Genomic DNA, 22,763 nt, shown 5'->3' on the forward strand with positions numbered 1-22,763 from the left:
ATTTATTCATATGCTATCCTGCTTTAAATACTTGACAGGGCATTTATGGAGTCGCATATGCCGGCGTTTAAGGAGTCGAATCCTCAGTTAGAGGTGGCCACTGAAATGATCCGTGGTCAGCATCCACATCTAAAGGCTTTTTACAGTAAGATTCCCGGACTCGCTCATAACTTTGTCACTAAGTTTTTTTTTTAGTAATGTAACCAATGATTCTCTTGTGGGAAAACAGAGAACCATAACGACCGAGTGGTGTGTGTGAAGAATATGGATCCGGAAGAGATACTTCTGCACGCGACCAGGCTGAGGAATGCCCTGGGAAGAAAAGTAATAAAACTGAGGACAAGGCATGTAACCAAACACCCTAGCGTGCAAGGTACATGGACAACTGCTTTGAAATATTAGGATCGATAAAACCAGGTATATGCGAAGGCTACCCTAGTAGAGTAGTAGTGCTGAGTCAATCTTTTTCTTTGGCCAATTCATCAAATATTTGTGAACTGGTTAGCATAAGTTCTCATGTTGTCTGGTGCAACTGCCAGGATTTCAATAGTTCAGATCGGCTATCATCTTATTATGTCTAATGAACTGAACTTGTTTACGTTGTTATTATATATTGTTAGTTTGTAATAATATCTATCAGATTCGTCAGAGTTCTAAAATTCTTTTGCCTTGAGAATGAGAATAACAGTAGAAAGCTTGCTATGGTCAGACTCTGAATTACCATGGAACAATAATTTACCAAGACTACATACTTATTTTTTAGTGATATTTTACCCCATGGTAGTCAACGGCATCATCAGAGGAAAGTACTACATTGATTTCTTCCGTGTTTTTGTGCATGTCACTTTCTTCATTTACCATAGAACCTTTCAGCGACAACACTTTGGTGCTTTGATATGGGTTCTTCAATAACTTGCTGCTTCTCTTCGGAACAAATGACAGAAAAAGAAAACTACAAATTCCAGCTTTTAAGAAAAATGTACAAATAGTTGAGAAGTGCAACATATTTTATTAGATTGTACAAGTAGCAATCCAATAAAATAAGAATTGTATATAATAAAATATGGGCAGGCGAAATTAAATATATGTTTTCACATTCACATGAGAGCTAAACTAAATATTCTGTCATTCCTTCAAAGTGAAGGTAGAAAACACAATCAGTTTGCAATTCAGAAAAAAGCCTAAACATTTAAAACTAAATTGATAAAACAAAACAATATCACCATAGCCATATACCTACGGGTGAAAACAAGAAGAACAACAAGAAGAAAAACTAGTTACTTGCAGTGTTGTCGACGACGGTCCAATGCGGAGAGTTAAAATCCCTGCCATAAAAGCGGTGCCGTTATTGCGGATTATGGCGGAAAAATCCGCAATAGCAGATGAATATCACTGCGCCAAGTCCAAAAACTGTCATGTATATCAATCATAGCGGCCACAACACCGCAATTTGATAACACTGGTTACTTGATCCTCCAACTGAAAGAAGGTCTTCCTTGTAAAGTCCGACGGTAAAATAACTTTGCCCTCCAACAATGATACCAACCTCCTTAATTATATGGGAGCTCAAATCAACGTAAGCTTCTTAACCATTAGCTAGTTCATCATAATAAGCTAGTTCATATAGTTCATGATCTTTAGCTACTTTATCTTTCAAACATATATCCCGTCTTCCCAAATGCAATTGGGGCCAGTGTATGGAAGGTAACGGGCCATACGTACATACTTTGATCCATGACTCACTCACACCAAGTTCACCCAAAATAAATATGTCAAAAACATCATCCTCGTGATGATTTGAGATTAAAGCTATTGATCCATTTAACATTGTCAAGAAATTATCAAAAATGTATGGAGAACTAGATTCTTCTCTGATGGGTGTTGTAAGGAACACCTCATCACTGAGGTCAATTGACAAGAGAGTGATTTCACGATGTCCACCACGAGTACAATTTGTAACCAACCAATGACACGTTACATCCATACAAATTTCATGACCAATAAATATACCCTGAAAATTCCAAAGAGATAGATCATTGTCCATGTCGATCATTCTCCAAGAATTACTTTTTAAACTATATATCTCAAAACTTTCTGGTTTCATAATACCAAGGTCATCAGGAGGAACCAATTTACATACTGAACGACCTTAAAGTGATCTCTAACTTGGTCATAACCAAACCCGTGAAAAACATATTCCAGATACTCAAGAGTTTGAGGCTAGTGAGGTTTAAGTTCGGCGACGCTAGGAGGAATGATCCAGAATTCCTCCGTAGCAGGATTCAACAATACATATCAGACCTTATTCTTATTTCGCAAATTTTGACAAAAAAAACACCGTTAACACTTGTGTTGCCCAGAACACAAATGGCAACTCCAACATGTTTATATATAGGTGGCAGATTTAATTTGAGTCTGTTTTCGAGCCAATGCAATTCAGATTGGTAATCAAAAGAGTCTTTTTCAACATTAAAATTTATGAGAATAAATGTATGACAATGATCATGAGAACTGTGACGAGATATGAAATCGTTGGTCTACATGGCGGTGACTTTATGGACAGTTTTGAAATAATGGAAAACGTAATAACTTATGGAATATAGTTTCTGCTAACCTTTGATTTTGATTCAGATGAGTCGGAACCAAATTTGAACTTTGCCACAAACCTTTTTGATTCGAAGGACTGCTTTGGCACATATTTTTTATTTAGAGGATTTGTCTCCAATGGCGGTGTAATCAGATAGTAGAATAAAGTTTTTACGCAACGAACCGGGGTGGGAGATGGTGGGATCCCTATAGAATGATAGGGGATTATAACTTCTTCCCACCTTTTCTGAATCCATGATCGTGTTGAGCGAAGGTTTTTGACGGTGACCGACTTATACATGAGAGGATTACACATCATGCCTCCGTGCGACGTGTGCATATGCAGGTAGTCTCACGGGTGCCAGAAGTCACCCTTCGCTCCAGTGGATGTACCTGACACCTCCGTTCCAGTAGAGGTGACTGATGGGGCCACAATGCAGACTCACCCGGAGCATATTGGACATGGGGTTTCCACATCTACTTCTTCATCCCAGACACGAGCTCCTCGTACATAGATGTCGTTTAGTTGAGGTACTTTTCGAATCCCGCACTGATCACTCTTAGTTGCAACAATCTTATATCCTTCTACTTTTTCCCAAAGTTGTTCATTCTATATTTGTGATAATGTTTGATCCCCGTGTTATTATTTTCATTTCAGGGGTGGATATCACTGCACTTCCCCATTATCATTGGATGGGGAGAGATGTCTGGCTACTCTGAGGTTATGCCACATGTTCGTGCCTTCGCCCCCAAAGTTGTTCATTCTACGGAACACTCAATTTTTAAGACGTTCCGTAAATATATCTATGGAAGATTTCCTAAACTGAATTAATTTGAAATTTCCTAACATTCACTATGTTTTTAACGCTCCCGTAAATAAGATTCCGAAAAGAAACACATTTTGGCAAAAAGTGCTTCCTGATGTGTATCTCTAAAATTAGGAGGCATAATTGAAATTTCGTAGGGATGGGAAAGCGGGCGGCCCACCCCGTCATATGCCCGACAAAAAAAAAAGCAGGGCAGACAAACCCGTCAAGATGAAAAGGGCGTAACAACCTAATCCGCCCCCAAGGTGGCGTGTTGGCTGGCGACGGGCTTGCCCGCCTATTCTTTATTTATTTATCATTTTTTAAATAGATTAATAGTTTTTTTTTACATTTTTAATTAGATTTTTTTTACAGTTTTTAGAACAATTTTATATATACAACATCTTTTAAACAAATTTTACTTAAAAATATTGCATATATTCACAAATAAAGTATAAAATAAAACCATCAAAAATTAAAATTACTAGAATTAACTAAAAAATAGTGGATTTTGACGGGTGGCGGGCTTAAGCAGGATGACCTATGGCAGTCGGCGGATTTTGGCGAGGCGGACTTAGGTCGGCCGCGGCCTAAAATCTCAACTTAATCCGCCATTTTTTGGCGGATGCACAGGGCGACATGGCGAACAACGACCTGTTTTGCCACCCCTATCTAAGAGTATCAAGAGGTGCATTGAGATATTTTTAAAATTAAATGGGGCTGAAAATTTGGGAATGATATTATTATTTACTTGATTATGGTTTTTAAATTTTTTTTAAAGTTATCTACTAGGAGTATCTATTAATTACTTGAGAACAATTGAAAAAAATAATTAAATAAAACAAATAATAATACATAAAATTTTCGCTAGGTTTTACTAATTTTAATTTTTTTTTTGCTAATAATTGTTATGGAACCCGTAATTGTTTGGAAAATTATAAAATAATTAAATAAAATAATAGATAATAAATAATAGATAGGTGTAAAATCATTTTTGGAAGCGGTTGTTGTTAAATTTTGCTTTTTTTTTTTTTTCTATTAGGTGGTTGTTTGCAAATATTTGCAGTTTTTTAATGAATAATTGAAAAAAAAGTATAAATAATTAAATATAAAAATAATAAATAAATTAGTAAATTGACAAAAATATCATTAAAATTTTGGCGCTAATTAAGTGACTAAACATTTGTTAAAAACTAGTGAGAAACGTGCGTCCGCGCGGGTTCTTTTGTCTTCCGGACTGAGTTTATCATACCCTATTTTATATAAATAGTACTCTTAACCCGTTTCAATTTCAGATATTTCCAAAAATCTGTATTCATAGTTCAAACCCATCACCAAAATCACCGAACCCCAATCTAAACCTGTAAACTCCACCCGAACCTGCTTCCGAGTCTCGCAGAAGAGCAATGGCGGAACCCTACACGCCCAAACCGAAACATCACGGTGCACCACCACCGCTGGCACAATACCTCACCGACTATGGATTGCGCCATGTAGAGGATTCCTATTTCCACGAGAATTTATTCCATGAATCGCTATCAATTGATGAAGATTTTCCTGATATTCTAGTTCGCTCGTGTTCTTCAAGATCAGTGGTACGCTTCGTCATTTTCATTATCGTTATTATTGACGCACGCATGAAGATCTGAATGATTCTCTTTTGTTTGATTTGTTTTTTGAAGGGAGCTGGAATTGTGAACCTGATCAATACTTGTTATATGGCTGCGATACTCCAGTGCTTAACACATACAGGACCATTGTTTCGTGCTCTTCGTTACTCCGATCATAATACTCCATGTACGGAATCTTTCTTATTTTTTGTAATTCCTTTCTTAAATATCAGATTAAAGATTTTGACGCCGACACTGAAACTTCGACACTGCTAATGTAAAAAACTTGATAGCATTTTAATAAGGAAGTTGAATTTGATTTTCATTTTCAGGTCATGAGAGTGGTTTCTGCGTTATTTGTGCTTTCCGTGACCACAATGACGAAGCGATAGAGCTCTCTCGATGCCCAATTTATCCTAGCACATTTCTTGAAAATGTCAAGTGTATCCTTTTTCCTTTTATTTATTTTCTATACGCTTGTAAAGTTCAAGGGAGGGATTATTAGAAACACCTGACCTGTAAATTGTTATCCATAACATATATGGTAATAGATTTTTCAGCTGCTTTTATACCGTATATCCTGGGTGACGCACACGAGTTTATGATATGCGCCTTGAATAAACTTCAAGATGCTTTTCCAGAAGGTCAAAACAATCCTATTGACCAAATATTCGGAGGCAGAACCATTACCAAAGTATGGTGCACTTTTTTTTTATTCTTTCTTTTTTTAATTCATAGATGCTTTTATCTTCTAATGTTTGTTATTATTCAGCTTCGATGTTGCAGCTGTGGTTTTTCTTCTGATACCATTGTGCCGATACTTGACTTGCGTTTAGCGGTAGAAAACTTGAGTACCGTTCAACGCGCTCTGGAATCGTATTTCATGATAGAAAATATGGATGCCAAGTTTAAATGTAGTAGCTGCGACCAACAGGTATACATGGCGAAACAGCTTTTGATTGATAAGGCACCAGGCATTGCTGTATTACAGTTGAAAAGGTTTAAATGCGACGGAGAAAAGATTGAAAGTCATGTTTCTTTTGCTATGGATTTGGATCTGGAGCCTTATACATCTCCTAAATGCAGGGAGCATGATGTAAGTTTAGAATTCATTTTAGTCCTTCCTAGAATTTTTTCAAGTTTTTCATGATTATGGTTTTAAATTGTGGTTCCGCTGCGGTAACACTCCAAACATTTATACTGCAGTATTGATATAGTTGAACAGGCCTCAAAATTATTTATATTAGGCTGCAATTGCAGTTCAGACTGTAATAACTGCTCCAAATTCTACAGGCAAATTCGATATTTTTCTGACACATTTTTATGTAACAGGCTATTTTGATGTATGATCTCTATGCAGTTGTTGTGCATAGAGGATCCACAGCTAAATCAGGGCATTACTTTAGCTATGTGCGTTCTGATGAAAATACATGGCATTTGATGGATGACTCTGAGGTAAAGTATCAATGGAAATTTCTTCTTATACCTTTGTCCGTTTTACATATCTATAAATATGGTTTCTGTTTAGGATATAATAACTCTATGGATAAATAAAGTTCAAAAACTATGACATATGTAGCGGTGTCCGTGTCATGTGTTGCTTGTTATTTTAATATAATTTGATTTGGCCTTAGAAAATAAATAACTACTATAAATTCGATGTTTATCTTTTTGTTTGTGAAGTTTATTTTGCAGATAAATTGTGGCTATTTAATGAATGTTTGAAGTAGTTATGTTAGAATTAATTAGTTCAAATGTGAATTTATTATTAGTTAAAGTGTTAATTTCTTTTCAGGTTTGCAGGGTTTCTATAGATGAAGTCCTGTCTCAACAGGCATACTTGCTGTTTTATGCAAAACATGGCACACCCTGGTTTTCTTCTGTTGAAACTGAAGAGAGAGATTTAAAACCAGAAGGATTTTGGTAATGCATCGATATATGCAAATGATGCTGTGCAGATGTAAAAATTGGCGGGTGCAGATGATAAGGATTCCTCAATGAGATTAGAGTTGGTGGCTTTAAGTTTCCCTTCATGTAAAAATTGTTGCATATCTCCCTTGACCTGTTGCATAAAAATGGTTTGTATCGATGAATATGTGATTCCCTTTCATATGAAAATGGTTGAAATCACAATTGTAGGATCTCTTTTGAAAATTGTGGCAAAGGTTTTAATTCTACTTTTACTATTGTGATTCTTAGAGCAAGGTATTTTTTAAGACATGAGTTTATAATCATCATAATCATATCTTATTATTTTATAAGTATTATAGTTAAAAAGAGCAAGGAATAAGTTTCCTTGTAAGCTTATCCAGTTCATGGACGGAGCTACTCATAGTATCATGTGGGCATAAGCCCCCACTAATATTCTACACACATAAATATATAATGATCTCTCTGGCAGTTAGCAGCTTCAAACTTAATTCTCAGCCAAACAAAAACAACTTGTGTCAAGTTTTTTTTTCGCGTGAGTTTCTTCCTCCCCTCAATGCTGAATTTTTTCTCTCATATATAGAATGATTTAGGTTAGGTGTGAGCGTGTGAACTTGTGAAAAATTGTGTGAGAATTGGTTAGAAAAGTGTGATGAAATGTGTGACAAAAGTTTATTGATAGTGATGTCAAACCGTGTGAATTTTTGGTGTAAGAGTCTCATGGTCATGTGTTTGTATGTATCATAATAATGTAATAAGACATTTTCATTTTTGTGAATTTTGTCTTCTTGTGCCAACTATGGACTTTTGATTAAAGAAAAATGTATGGTATGTGTGTGTATGATGGTACAGATGGTGTAATGAAATGAGATTTCTGAATGTGGTTGGTAATGTGATGAAAGTAAAAAGATATTATAAAGAAGTTTTGCAATTTTTTCTTTATGCCATTTGTTAACTTTATTTGACTTTTGAACGATGTAATAAAAAATAATGGAATAATAGAATATTTTTATAATTTTGTTTTGAAATTTGGTTAAACAAAATGCACAAGAAAAACAAAATGCTGTATTTTAATTTGGTACTAAAATATGAAAAATGAAATGGTCTTTTAAAAACAAAGTTTGAAGAATGAGAAATTATTTTAAAGTTCATGTAAAAAAAATGCAAAATGTGACAAATAATGAATCAGGCTAACTTTGACACAAAAATGCAAAATAAGATGAAATAGGAATATCCGGATAAAATTAGGGTACGATAGCTGTCATTATTTAATTATTTTTAATCCGAATATGAATGATGATAGTTTTCATATAATCATGGGGAAAGATAATAAAATACAAAAGACCCAAATTTTGTCCTTCAAATGGAGATGAAATTGAATGAAATGAGTCTTGAAAAATTACCTTATTGGGAAGTGCAAAAAACAAATCCAACTCGAAGGTTGGTACCTAGATCGACATAAATATAAAATGACCGTCTTCAACCAAAGGGTTGATACATAGACCCAAAAAAGGATAAAATGGTCGTCTTCAACCAATGAGACGATACCTAGATTGACATAATGATAAAATGGTCGTCTTCAACCAATGAGATGATACCTAGACCGACGTAATGATAAAATGGTCGTCTTCAACCAATGGGTTGATACCTAGACCGACAGAAAGATAAACAATCATCTTCGACCAATGGGTTGATACCTAGACCAACAAGATCGTCATCAACAAGAATGTCAATACCTATATCGACAACTAGATCGCCATCAACACAGGGGTTGATACCTAGATCGACAACGATATCGTCATTAACGTGAGTGTTAATACCTAGATCGACAACAAGATCGTCATTAACGCAAGCGTTGATATCTATATCGATAACAAGATCGTCATTAACATGAGTGTTGATACCTAGATCAACAACAAGATCGTCATTAACACGAGTGTTGATACCTAAATCGACAATATGATCATTATTAATATGAGTGTTGATACATCGATCGACAACAAGATCGTCATCATTTGGCCATAAATGAACCTATCACACCACACAATTCTATACCAACTTGAAATTATATGAATCGGTATAGATCGGTTATGAAATTCTGGTACTTCAGAAACAAGATGTCGAATATTGTGTTGAGACATCTGTTCTGATTAGAACACATGAACAAGATAAACATAATGTCCAAACAGAGATGAAAGTAATTGAACACACAGAATTGTTAACCCAATTTGGTTACAACAACACCTAATCTGGGGGCTACCAAGCCAGGAAGGAAAGCCACTATTAGTAGTATCAATTTAAAGTACTACTAAAGTGGGTTGCACCATTGGAGATGGTCTAAAGCACCCAAATATCACATTGAAAGCAACCAACCCACATATGCCTATTAAACACCAAACAACCTTTGCCTCATCTAAAAAAACGAACCAATGTTCCAATTTTTTTTTTTGAAAAACATGGATATTAATAAAAAAATTCAAAGTAGTCGGTATTTCTTTTTGAAAATTCCATGAATTTATTGGATGTTACTTTCCCTTCTCTTTTACTCCAAAATCTGAAACCTCCTATCGGCCGCAATGGTAAATATCGGCCGATATTGCGGGCTTTTCTGCCATAATCCGCTATAAAGGCGCCACAAAAAGGCCGGTATGGTGGGATTTTGGCTCTCCGCCATTGACCGCCATCGACAACACTTATTGCCTCCAGATTTGAACTCCAAAGTTGTGTTTATGCTGGAGGAAACTTTCGACTCATGATTTAATGTTTTATGTGAATTGTTGTCATACTAATTACTTGTGCGATTTGTAAAATTTCAGGTCAAGTAATAGTTGCAGCTTTATAAACTGCTCAAGAAGTTACAACGAGAAAACCTCCTATAAAGCAAAAGCGAGAAGAGTGACGTGCTTGGGCGTATTCACATCACTTGGTCGCAATTCAAATTTATTCTACAATAATTTACTAGATGATGTTAAGCTAGATCAAATCTTTTGATTGTGCAGAACTTTTCTAGGGTAACAATATTTCTTTTGAATTTTTTTCGTTTTCCTTGCCTTTTGTAGATTTTAATCTTAGTATTATCCATTTCCAGAGGATTGCTGGTGAGATCAAGTCTTTTTCAACTGGTTGTTGGGTGGGGCCAAAGTGTTCAAAAAGGATGGATAAATTTATTATAAGTGGCAAAGCCATCTTGGTGAAGAAATTTGAAAGAGATAAATTGCGCGCGTGTATTTGATTTCATGAAAAGTTAAATCTTACAATAGAGAGCCATTAGTATATAAGGGCAAGTGAAAATATATGGGCCATCTAACATTAAACCTATGGCCCATTGATGTAAACTAGCCCAAAGGCTTTATTGGTTTAATACCCCCCATAAGCTTGAGGATAGATGGACATGAGACCAAGCTTACGGATATGAGAGTGAAGGAGAGAAACATCCAAAGGTTTGGTAAACGAGTCTGCAAGTTGCTGAGAGGAGGAGACCGGCATGAGTTGGAAGAGGTTTTGTTGTAATTTTTCCCGGACGATGTGGCAGTCGAGTTCGATGTGTTTGGTTCTTTCATGAAAGGATGAGTTGTTGGCAATATGAATAGCAGATGCATTGTCACAGTACAATAAGGCTGGTTTTTGAAAGGGGATGTGAAGTTCGTGCAGAAGATTCGTTAACCATTGGAGTTCACAAACCGTTGACGCCATAGAACGATATTCAGCTTCAGTTGAGCTGCGGGATATGGTTGCTTGTTTCTTGGACTTCCAGGATATTAATGATTCTCCCATGTAGACGCAGAAGCCGGTGACTGACTTGCGTGTTTCAGGGCAAGTGGCCCAATCTGAGTCAGAGAATGCTTTGAGTTGGATGATAGAATTGGACGGGAAGAAGAGGCCTTGTGCTGGTGATGATTTGAGGTAGCGCAGAACACGAATGGCGGCGTTATAGTGTGTATCGGTGGGATTACTCATGTGCTGGCTCAATTGTTGAACAAAGTAAGAAATGTCAGGTCTTGTGTTCAGTAAATATATGAGTTGGCCAACAAGTCTACGAAATTTTGTTGGATCAGACATGAGGGCACCATCAGTTGTGTTGAGTCGTGTGTCTCGTGCCATGGGAGTGGAGGCTGGTTTACAACCAAGTAAACCGGTCTTGGATAGTATGTCCAGAGTATATTTGCGCTGGTTCAGATGAATTCCAGATTTGGTTCTTGCTATCTCTAATCCCAAGAAGTACTTTAATGTGCCAAGATCTTTGATATGGAAATTTTTCTGCAGGAGAAGTTTTGTGTCATTGATTATGTTGAGATTTGTTCCTGCAATGAGAAGGTCATCGACATATATTAGTATGAATGTAAAATCTGTTTTTGATTGGTGAATGAAGAGAGAATGGTCAGAAGCGCATTGTTTGAAATTGTTTGTTAAAAGAACTTTGGATAACTTTTCAAACCAAAGTTTGCTGGACTGTTTCAATCCGTAGATGGACTTCAAGAGTTTGCAAACTTGATTTGGATAGGAGGGAGTGATGCCCTTAGGGAGGGACATATAAACTTCCTCATCCAAATCTCCATGAAGAAATGCGTTATGAACATCCAATTGGTGAAGATGCATATTAAAAGAAGAAGCTAGGGCAAGGATAAGTCTTACAGTTGTTAGTTTAATAACTGGAGAATAAGTGTCAAAGAAATCAATACCTTGGACTTGTTTAAACCCTTGAGCTACCAATCGAGCTTTATGTCTTTCTAATGTACCATCAGAATGGAACTTGGTTTTATAAACCCATTTGCAGCCTATACATTTCTTACCTGGTGGGAGAGTAGTAAAAATCCATGTATTGTTATTGGTGAGGGCCTGAATTTCTGCATTCATGGCCTTGTTCCAATGATCATGCATTGTAGCTTGCTTAAAAGATACAGGATCCTCAACAGTAGATATAGCAGCTAAAAAATTGAAATAAGCAAGAGAGATATTTCTATATGAAATGTATTGAGAGATGTCATGTGTTATATTGGAATGAGCAGTGTTGCATATAAAATCGTTCAAGTATGCAGGAGCAGTTTTGGTTCTATTTGATTGGCGAATAGTTTGAGGTTCAGAAGCACTATTGTCTTGTGTTATATTGTCAGTGATGACATTATTGGGTGAGTTATTGTTAATAGGGGGAGTTTGTTGTTGTTGGCTGATGTGTGAAGGCATGGTAACCTGTGTGTTGGTGGGATTAGTTTGTATGACAGGTTGAGAAGTGTGGTGCTCATGGTCAAATAAAAAAGGATTGGTGTCATATGGGGAGGCTGTTTCAGAATGTTGATTCTGTGGGGCAGTAGGTGGTGTATAAGGAAAAAGATGCTCATAAAAAATGCAGTTTCTAGAAGTTATGACAGCTCTAGTGTTAAGATCAAAGACAACAAAACCTTTGATACCAGAAGGGAATCCTAGGAAGATGCACTTAGTGGATCGAGGGTCAAGCTTATCTCTATTCCTTGTGAGTGTAGAAACATAAGTTAGACAGCCAAAAGTCTTGAGGTTAGAAAAGGATGGAGGTGTGTTAAAGAGAAGTTTATAAGGATTTTGATGTTGAAGGGTGGGACTGCTTAGTCTATTAATTAGGTAAGTTGCATGACACAATGCATATGACCAAAAACATTTGGGTAAGTGAGCATGAAAAAGAAGTGATCTAGTAACATTCAAAAGGTGTCTGTGTTTTCTTTCTACTACAGAGTTTTGTTGAGGTGTCTCAACGCAACTTCTTTGATGGATAATACCTAAAGAGTCATAATAAGAGGGCATAATGAATTTGTAACACCCCGATATCCGCTGCACGCATCAACCGTGTCGGCCAACCGAGCATGTTACTGGCTTAATCAATAATCCCCCCTAGGTCCGTTTATCGGCTGCCCAGGAAATATTGTTTTTGCCTCCCGCAGGAATCGAACCATGTACCTAGGGGTTAAGTACATATTCATAGCAATTCCTGCTACCACTTGAGCTAGTAGCTCAATTGGTAGCAGGAATTGCTATGAATATGTACTTAACCCCTAGGTACATGGTTCGATTCCTGCGGGAGGCAAAAACAATATTTCCTGGGCAGCCGATAAACGTACCTAGGGGGGATTATTGATTAAGCCAGTAACATGCTCGGTTGGCCGACACGGTTGATGCGTGCAGCGGATATCGGGGTGTTACACTAGCTCAATTGGTAGTGGGAATGGAATGAACATGTACTTGAACCCCAGGGTACAGGGTTCGATTCCCACGGAAGGCAAAAAACTCTACTAGTGAGGGGGGTAGAGAAGATCGTGAGGTGGCAGTGCCGGGAACGCCGAAGGCTCGGGCTGTTATTATGATCAATTGGTAGCAGGAATTGCTATGAATATGTACTTATCCCCTAGGTACATGGTTCGATTCCTGCGGGAGGCAAAAACAATATTTCCTGGGCAGCCGGTAAGCGGACCTAGGGGGGATTATTGATTAAGCCAGTAACATGCTCGGTTGGCCGACACGGTTGATGCGTGCAGCGGATATCGGGGTGTTACATTAAAAAGGCGCCTTTTTATGTAACAGCCCGAGCCTTCGGCGTTCCCGGCACTGTCACCTCATGATCTTCTCTACCCCCCTCACTAGTAGAGTTTTTGCCTTTCGTGGGAATCGAACCCTGTACCCTGGGGTTCAAGTACATGTTCATTCCATTCCCACTACCACTTGAGCTACTAGCTCAATTGGTAGTGGGAATGGAATGAACATGTACTTGAACCCCAGGGTACAGGGTTCGATTCCCACGAAAGGCAAAAACTCTACTAGTGAGGGGGGTAGAGAAGATCATGAGGTGACAGTGCCGGGAACGCCGAAGGCTCGGGCTGTTACAAGCTAGTAGCTCAAGTGGTAGTGGGAATGGAATGAACATGTACTTGAACCCCAGGGTACAGGGTTCGATTCCCACGAAAGGCAAAAACTCTACTAGTGAGGGGGGTAGAGAAGATCGTGAGGTGACAGTGCCGGGAACGCCGAAGGCTCGGGCTGTTACATTAAAAAGGCGCCTTTTTAATGTAACAACCCGAGCCTTCGGCGTTCCCGGCACTGTCACCTCATGATCTTCTCTACCCCCCTCACTAGTAGAGTTTTTGCCTTTCGTGGGAATCGAACCCTGTACCCTGGGGTTCAAGTACATGTTCATTCCATTCCCACTACCAATTGAGCTACTAGCTCAAGTGGTAGTGGGAATGGAATGAACATGTACTTGAACCCCAGGGTACAGGGTTCGATTCCCACGAAAGGCAAAAACTCTACTAGTGAGGGGGGTAGAGAAGATCATGAGGTGACAGTGCCGGGAACGCCGAAGGCTCGGGCTGTTACAGAATTCAGCACCATTGTCACTCCTAAGAATCTTGATTTTACATTGAAATTGAGTTTGACAGTAAGATATGAAATTTTTAATATGCAAACGAGTTTCAGATTTGTTATGCATTAATAGAGTCCAAGTGTACCTAGAATAGTCATCAACAATGGTGAGAAAGTAATGGAAGCCATCTAATGAGGGAATATCTATGGGGCCCCATATATCCATATGTACAATATCAAAACAATTAGAAGTATTGGAATTGCTTGAAGGAAAAGAAAGTTTACATTGCTTAGCTAAATGGCATGTATTACATATATTGGTTTTGTGAAACTTAATCTCATTGAATTGTGTAGACATAGTATGTAAAACATTAGGGGAAGGATGGCCTAATCTATAATGCCATATGGAATTGTCATTGTGCTCAGTGCTGACTGTGTTAGCAGAATAGCAGATAGGAGCAGTGCATAGTGTGATAGGGGTCTTGTGAAGGATGTAAAGGTTATGGAGCAGTGTCACAGGTCCAATCGTCTCCTTGGTACACACATCCTGAATTTGGCAGGAATCATGTAAGAAAGAGACATTGAGTTTGGAATTGGTACACAGTTTTGAAATAGATATAAGGCTGAATGTAAACTTGGGAATATAAAACACATTGTGTAATGTAAAATTGGGAGTAAAGTTAATTGTACCACAGAATTGAGCAGAAACATAAGAGCCATTGGGTAAGTTAATATGCATAGGTTTTATAGGATGAATGTCAGAAAAAGTATGAATATATGGGCATACATGATGAGAAGCGCCAGAATCAAGTATCCAGATAGAGGAATTATTGAGCATACTACCTGTTGGAACTATACCTGAGATTATGGCTTTCTCTTCTTTAGGAGGTTGATTGTCTTTGCGAGATTGTTGTAGAAGGAGAACAAGATGTTGGTAATCTTCTTTGGAGATTCCTATATCCTTGTTGTTAGTGTTGGATTTTGTTGGTTGTGAAGGCTTGCTATCAGAGGTGGATTTGTTGGAGTTGTTGCTTCTATATCCAGGTGGGAAACCATGTTTGAAATAGCAAGTGTCGATTGTGTGGTTGGTTTTGTGGCAATTGGTGCAAAACATGTTGGATTTGGATGTGCCTTTGCCTTTGGCTCGAGAATTATTGGATTGAGATGCTGCAGCTGATAAAATTGTAGAAGCAGGGGCAGAGGGATTGCAGATTTCTTGGCACGACTGATGCTGGGAAGAGGATCGAGCAACAATATTTGCATGCGAATGTTCTGATAGGAATCGTTGAGGCCTTTTAGGAAACAGGTGACATACTCCATATGCTTGTAGTTGCGAACGGCTTTAGCTAGGTCACAGGTACAAGGTGTGATGCAAGAACATGATGGAGTAGGTCTTAAATCTTCGAGTTCGTCCCAAAGGATTTTCATGGCGGTGAAGTATGCAGATAAAGAACGGTCGCCTTGTTGTATTGAATGCAATTCACGAAGAAGATCATAGAAGCGAAAGTGGTTACCTTTTGTAAATCTTTCGCGCAGATCTTCCCAAAGATCAAAGGCAGAATCGAAGCAGATGGTGCTTTGTGCGATATGAGGTGAAAGTGTGCGATTGATCCAAGAAAGAACCATACTGTTCGCACGTTCCCAATGTTCATAGTTTTGATCGGAGAAAGGGGGTTTCTTGAGTTTTCCATTGATGAAGCCGAGTTTGTTCTTGGATGTGAGAGCTCGTCGCATAGACTTGCTCCAATTGTGGTAATTATTATCATCAAGGGATGGAGAGACTAGAGTGGCGCCGGGGTTTTCACCGGGGTGTATGTAGAAAGGGTTGCTGGGGTTGATGTTTAGGTCATGATCAATGCGTTTGGGGCTTGTTTTAGGGTTGGTTTTGGGTGTTGATTCTTCATCGGAAGACATTATTTTGTGAAGGAAAGATCAATGGAAGAACAAAGGTAAAGAAGGAAGATGCAGGGGAAGGGTTTGGCGGAAGGTTGAAGGAGAAGATAGGGTTTGATCTACTGATACCATATTACAAGTGGCAAAGCCATCTTGGTGAAGAAATTTGAAAGAGATAAATTGCGCGCGTGTATTTGATTTCATGAAAAGTTAAATCTTACAATAGAGAGCCATTAGTATATAAGGGCAAGTGAAAATATATGGGCCATCTAACATTAAACCTATGGCCCATTGATGTAAACTAGCCCAAAGGCTTTATTGGTTTAATAAAATTTGTGTTTTATCTACTAAGAGCACAGGAAAAAAAGACTGGTTGACGTTGGAATGATATAAGATGTAATGGATGAATTAGATAAAGCAAAACATGGTGTTTTGATTGGCTCAACGATGATGGAATGTAGGTAATCCCTTTATTGAAATTTTAGATACTGTGTATGAAGCATTGACAGACAACGGATACAAAAGACACGTTGGTTGACAATAGTTTAAGAAAATAAAGTGTCCATGTCTGATATGGCTTTAATTTAAAGTGTCGGTACCATATTAGAGTTGCTAGAGATGTAGTTTGAGGCAATTCATGAATGCTCTAAGATAGAAAACTATGAACTGAATGCTAAATCTCAGCTATCTTTTCCCAGAACTGCATTTGTCAGCTATACTTTCTGGGAAAAGTACAGGAATGAGCTGGCAACTACTTCATGACTGTGACAAATGCAGTTCTGGGAAAAGATAGCTGGCCCTACACATACTTTCTCTAAACCTGTATAGTGCAACGTTATTTTCTTAAAATTCTGAAGAGAGAACTTTTTGAAATGTGGACTATGTTATTCTTTTTATCCTTTTATTCAATATTTTCCATTATATAGCCAAATATTAGAGATAAGGAGATCTTAGCCTAGTGTATCTAGTGTTACTGACAGCTGTCAGTTGTATTATCTGCTATAGCAGGTCAAGCTGGTTGTTATAAATATAACCAGTTAGGAACTGTTGTAACCAACTTTTCCAATCAATACAATCAATTACAATTGAATATGGAAAGAGCAAATTCATCTTCTATTATGGTATCCGATTTCTGACCGATCCTCGGCCATGGGAACTCAGTCGCCAACCGCTTCCGCCTCTGTAACAGCTTCTCCGACGCTGATGATGACGTCCGGCAATGACAAACTTCATTGTTAAAATTTCTCGCTCAAGATCGCTCAAAAGCTTGATGAGAAGAACTTTCATCTATGGCGGCAACAGGTAGAACCATACATCAACACGTACAATCTTACTGAATTCGTCGTGTGCACTCACATTCCACCTCAATTCCTTAACGACGTCGCTCGAAGATCTCGATCTGTTAATCCTGCGTATTGGGTCTGGTTGCAGAAGGATCAACTTCTAATCTTGTGGCTACAACTATGGGACAAGTTATTCAATTAATTTAAAAAACCTCACGCTCGTGCTCGTCAATTTCGTGTTGAACTCCGAGCTATGGATCTTAATAATTTGTTAGTTCAGGATTATCTTCACATTCCTTCGTCATATCACTTTCATTAATTATGCACCTATAGTATCAGTAATTGAAAGCAAGTTCAGTTTAATGGATCTTGATGAAGTTGAGTTGAAAGTAATTGAATAACCTATTTATATAAGACTAGATAAAATTTTAAATAGGATGATCTAAGTACTCTAGATAAAACTTATAGATTAGTAGTAATATTTTTACATCGGTTTAATCAAATAAAAATTTAAAATAAATAATTTAAAACTTTTCCGAATCAAATTAAAAGGACAAAAAAAGTAATACTGCGTGAAATCAAATTTTCAAAATGCTGTCATTTTTAACTTTAAAAGAAAATATTTTCTCTTTAATAACACATTTGAAAGAAAATATTACTTTGGAAAAAAAAAAGAACATTACACACATTTTTCAATTGTACCCTGATTCTTTGCTGACAGAATTATGTAATTTAAAGATTTTCTTAGATACATGCTATCATAAAGCTGCTAGTTACCCTAAAAACATAAACAATCATTAAAAAGAAAAGGCCATCACTTTTTTTATTTTATAATTTGTGATATCATGATAGGTTTTAGCTAGGAGCATCTATATGCCTGCTTGAAATTTGTTTCTAGCTCAGTTTCAAGCATAAAACGTAATAAAAACATAAATGATGGCAACATTTTTCAATTTCCAAGAGAAATACAGAAACAAAAAATAAAATTATAAGAAAGGAATATAAATTAGGAAATAAATGTCTTTTTCCCATTTTGAGTAAAATGGTCCCATTCTTAGCTACTATAAATGTACCTTTTTTTTTCATTTGTCTGAAATCTTTTTCTGCAACACCAGATGGTCTTTTGTTCAATTGAATTCTAATTCTCACTTATATTGATAGAGCTATTCTCGAGATCGATACTTGGATAATCTCCACTTTAATAACTTCATCCATAGAAAGTAGTAAACTGATTCTAAACAATTCTATCACTTCTATTACAAGAGACACTTCTATCACCCATCAACTGATTCTAAACATTTCTAGATAAAAAATTTAGAATAGGATGATATAAGCACTCTAGATAATAGCACATTTGAAGAAAATGCTATTTTCGCACTTTACACATATTTTTTTATTAGTAGTTGGTTTTTCCATTAATAATTACTGCTACTCTTCTTCCTAGTTTTTCCAACTTTGATCAAGTATTGCTTTTCATTTTTGTATTGTTCCTTACTATTTTCCCGCTTTATTTCCATTCTGCCAAACCTAAATTTGCCTTCATTTTTTGCTAATGGAATGATTTAATTTCTTGATTTTCTGAGATTATTGCTATCATAAAAATGCTAGTTACCGGTAAAACATAAAAAATTACTTCTATCACCCCTCAACTGGTTCTAAACACTTCTATTACTTCAATTACAAGAGACACTTCAGTCACTCCTCAACTGATTCTAAACACTTTTATCATAAACAAACTATTCTAAACACTTCTATCACTTATATTTATATATTTTAGTTATATTTGTTTGGATTCAATCTGCCAAACTCATTTATTGTACCTTCAAAGTTAGAATTTTGTTTTCTCTGTATTCACAACTCACTCTTTTTCTTTACAGCCAAGTATTTGTTTAAAGATTACTTGAAAGTTGGTTGATATTTTGAAAGTTTTATTTTAAATGAATTAATTTTGGAAAAGGATGTTTAAAAATATTTATATTTAAACATCATATTTAATAAATTTTAAAATAAAAGAATAATTTCAAAATATATCAACAGAAATGTGACTTTTTTTATATTTAAACATAATATTTAGCAAGTTTGGTTTAATGGATCTTGATGAAGTTGAGTTGAGAGTAATTGAATAACCTATTTATGTAAGACTAGATAAAATTTTGAATAGAATGATCTAAGTACTGTAGATAAAAATCATAGAGTAGTAGTAATATTTTTACATCGGTTTAATCAAATAGAAATTTAAAATAAATAATTTAGAACTTTTCCGATTCAAATTAAAAGGACAAAAAAAAAGTAATACTGCGTGAAATCAATTTTTCAAAATGCTGTCATTTTATACTTTAAAAGAAAATATTTTTCTTTAATAACACATTTGAAAGAAAATATTACTTTGGCAAAAAAAAGAACATTACACACATTTTTCAACTGTACCCTCATTCTTTGCTGACATAATTATGTAATTTAAAGATTTTCTTAGATACATGCCATCATAAAGCTGCTAGTTACCATAAAAAACATAAAAAATCATTAAAAAGAAAAGGCCACTTTTTTTATAATTTGTGATATCATGATAGGTTTTACCCAAGAGCATCTATAGGCCTGCTAGAAATTTGTTCATGGCTCAGTTTCAAGCATAAAACGTAATAAAAACATAAATGATGGCAACATTTTTCATTTTCCAAGAGAAATCCAGAAACAAAAAATAAAATTATAAGAAAGGAATAGAAATTAAGAAATAAATGTCTTTTTCCCATTTTGAGTATAGTGGTCCCATTCTTAGCTACTATAAATGTACCTTTTTTTTTTTGCATTTGTGTGAAATCTTTTTCTGCAACACCAGATGGTCTTTTGTTCAATTGAATTCTAATTCTCACTTATACTGTTAGAGCTATTCTCGAGATCGATACTTGGATAATCTCCACTTTAATAACTTCATCCATAGAAAGTAGTAAACTGATTCTAAACAATTCTATCACTTCTATTACAAGAGACACTTCTATCACCCATCAAATGATTCTAAACATTTCTAGATAAAAAATTTAGAATAGGATGATATAAGCACTCTAGATAATAGCACATTTGAAGAAAATGCTGTTTTCGCACTTTACACATATTTTTTTTATTAGTAGTTGATTTTTCCATTAATAATTACTGCTACTCTTCTTCCTAGTTTTTCCAACTTTGATCAAGTATTGCTTTTCATTTTTGTATTGTTCCTTACTATTTTCCCGCTTAATTTCCATTCTGCCAAACCTAAATTTGCCTTCATTTTTTGCTGATGGAATGATTTAATTTCTTGATTTTCTGAGATTATTGTTATCATAAAAATGCTAGTTACCGATAAAACATAAAAAATTACTTCTATCACCCCTCAACTGGTTCTAAACACTTCTATTACTTCAATTACAAGAGACACTTCAGTCACTCCTCAACTGATTCTAAACACTTTTATCATAAACAAACTATTCTAAACACTTCTATCACTTATATTTAAATATTTTAGTATATTTGTTTGGATTCAATCTGCCTAACTCATTCATTGTACCTTCAAAGTTAGAATTTTGTTTTCTCTGTATTCACAACTCACTCTTTTTCTTTACAGCCAAGTATTTGGTTAAAGATTACTTGAAAGTTGGTTGATATTTTGAAAGTTTTATTTTAAATGAATTAATTTTGGAAAAAGATGTTTAGAAATATTTATATTTAAACATCATATTTAATAATTTTTTAAAAAAAGAATAATTTGAAAATATATCAACAGAAATGTGACTTTTTTATATTTAAACATAATATTTAGCAAGTTTGGTTTAATGGATCTTGATGAAGTTGAGTTGAGAGTAATTGAATAACATATTTATGTAAGACTAGATAAAATTTTGAATAGAATGATCTAAGTAATGTAGATAAAAATCATAGAGTAGTAGTAATATTTTTACATCGGTTTAATCAAATAGAAATTTAAAATAAATAATTTAGAACTTTTCCGATTCAAATTAAAAGGACAAAAAAAAGTAATACTGCGTGAAATCAATTTTTCAAAATGCTGTCATTTTAAACTTTAAAAGAAAAGATTTTTCTTTAATAACACATTTGAAAGAAAATATTACTTTGGCAAAAAAAAGAACATTATACACATCTTTCAACTGTACCCTCATTCTTTGCTGACAGAATAATGTAATTTAAAGATTTTCTTAGATACATGCTATCATAAAGCTTCTAGTTACCGTAAAAACATAATAAATCATTAAAAAGAAAAGGCCACTTTTTTTTATAATTTGTGATATCATGATAGGTTTTAGCCAAGAGCATCTATAGGCCTGCTTGAAATTTGTTCATGGCTCAGTTTGAAGCATAAAACATAATAAAAACATAAATGATGGCAACATTTTTCAATTTCCAAGAGAAATACAGAAAGAAAAACTAAAATTATAGGAAAGGAATATAAATTCAGAAATAAATGTCTTTTTTCCCATTTTGAGTATAGTGGTCCCATTCTTAGCTACTTACCTTTTTTTTTTACATTCGTGTGAAATCTTTTTCTGCAACACCACATGTTCTTTTGTTCAATTGAATTCTAATTCTCACTTATACTGTTAGAGCTATTCTCGAGATCGATACTTGGATAATATCCACTTTAATAACCTCATCCATAGTAAATAGTAGACTGATTCTAAACAATTCTATCACTTCTATTACAAAAGACACTTCTATCACCCATCAACTGATTCTAAACACTTCTAGATAAAAAATTTAGAATAGGATGATATAAGCACTCTAGATAATAACACATTTGAAGAAAATGTTGTTTTCGCACCTTACACATATTTTTTTTTATTAGTAGTTGGTTCTTCCATTAATAATTACTGCTACTCTTCTTCCCAGTTTTTCCAACTTTGATCAAGTATTGCTTTTCATTTTTGTATTGTTCCTTACTATTTTACCGCTTTATTTCCATTCAGCCAAACCTAAATTTGCCTTCATTTTTTGCTGATGGAATGATTTAATTTCAAGATTTTCTGAGATTATTGCTATCATAAAAATGCTAGTTACCGATAAAACATAAAAAATTACTTCTATCACCCCTCATCTGGTTCTAAACACTTCTATTACTTCAATTACAAGAGACACTTCAGTCACTCCTCAACTGATTCTAAACACTTTTATCATAAACAAACTATTCTAAACACTTCTATCACTTATATTTATATATATTTTAGTTATATTTGTTTGGATTCAATCTGCCAAACTCATTTATTGTACCTTCAAAGTTAGAATTTTGTTTTCTCTGTATTCACAACTCACTCTTTTTCTTTACAGCCAAGTATTTGGTTAAAGATTAC

At 35.4% G+C, this 22,763-nt stretch overlaps 2 protein-coding genes across 2 annotated transcripts; one reads left to right on the forward strand and one right to left on the reverse strand.

The window, feature by feature from the left end:
* Window positions 1-1,585: 1,585 nt before the first annotated feature.
* LOC131599187 (uncharacterized) lies at window positions 1,586-2,044 on the reverse strand. The gene has a single exon (XM_058871633.1). The coding sequence runs from the start codon at window positions 2,042-2,044 to the stop codon at window positions 1,586-1,588; it is 459 nt and encodes a 152-aa protein (XP_058727616.1).
* A 2,599-nt stretch (window positions 2,045-4,643) lies between these two features.
* Window positions 4,644-7,185, forward strand: LOC131625718 (ubiquitin carboxyl-terminal hydrolase 20-like). Its single transcript, XM_058896562.1, has 7 exons — window positions 4,644-4,987; window positions 5,075-5,189; window positions 5,335-5,445; window positions 5,554-5,696; window positions 5,775-6,098; window positions 6,335-6,457; window positions 6,798-7,185. The coding sequence occupies exons 1-7, from the start codon at window positions 4,799-4,801 to the stop codon at window positions 6,927-6,929; spliced, it is 1,137 nt and encodes a 378-aa protein (XP_058752545.1). The 5' UTR covers window positions 4,644-4,798; the 3' UTR covers window positions 6,930-7,185.
* Window positions 7,186-22,763: the final 15,578 nt, after the last annotated feature.

This window comes from Vicia villosa, linkage group LG1 (assembly GCF_029867415.1).
Source record: "Vicia villosa cultivar HV-30 ecotype Madison, WI linkage group LG1, Vvil1.0, whole genome shotgun sequence".
Lineage (NCBI taxonomy): Eukaryota > Viridiplantae > Streptophyta > Magnoliopsida > Fabales > Fabaceae > Vicia > Vicia villosa.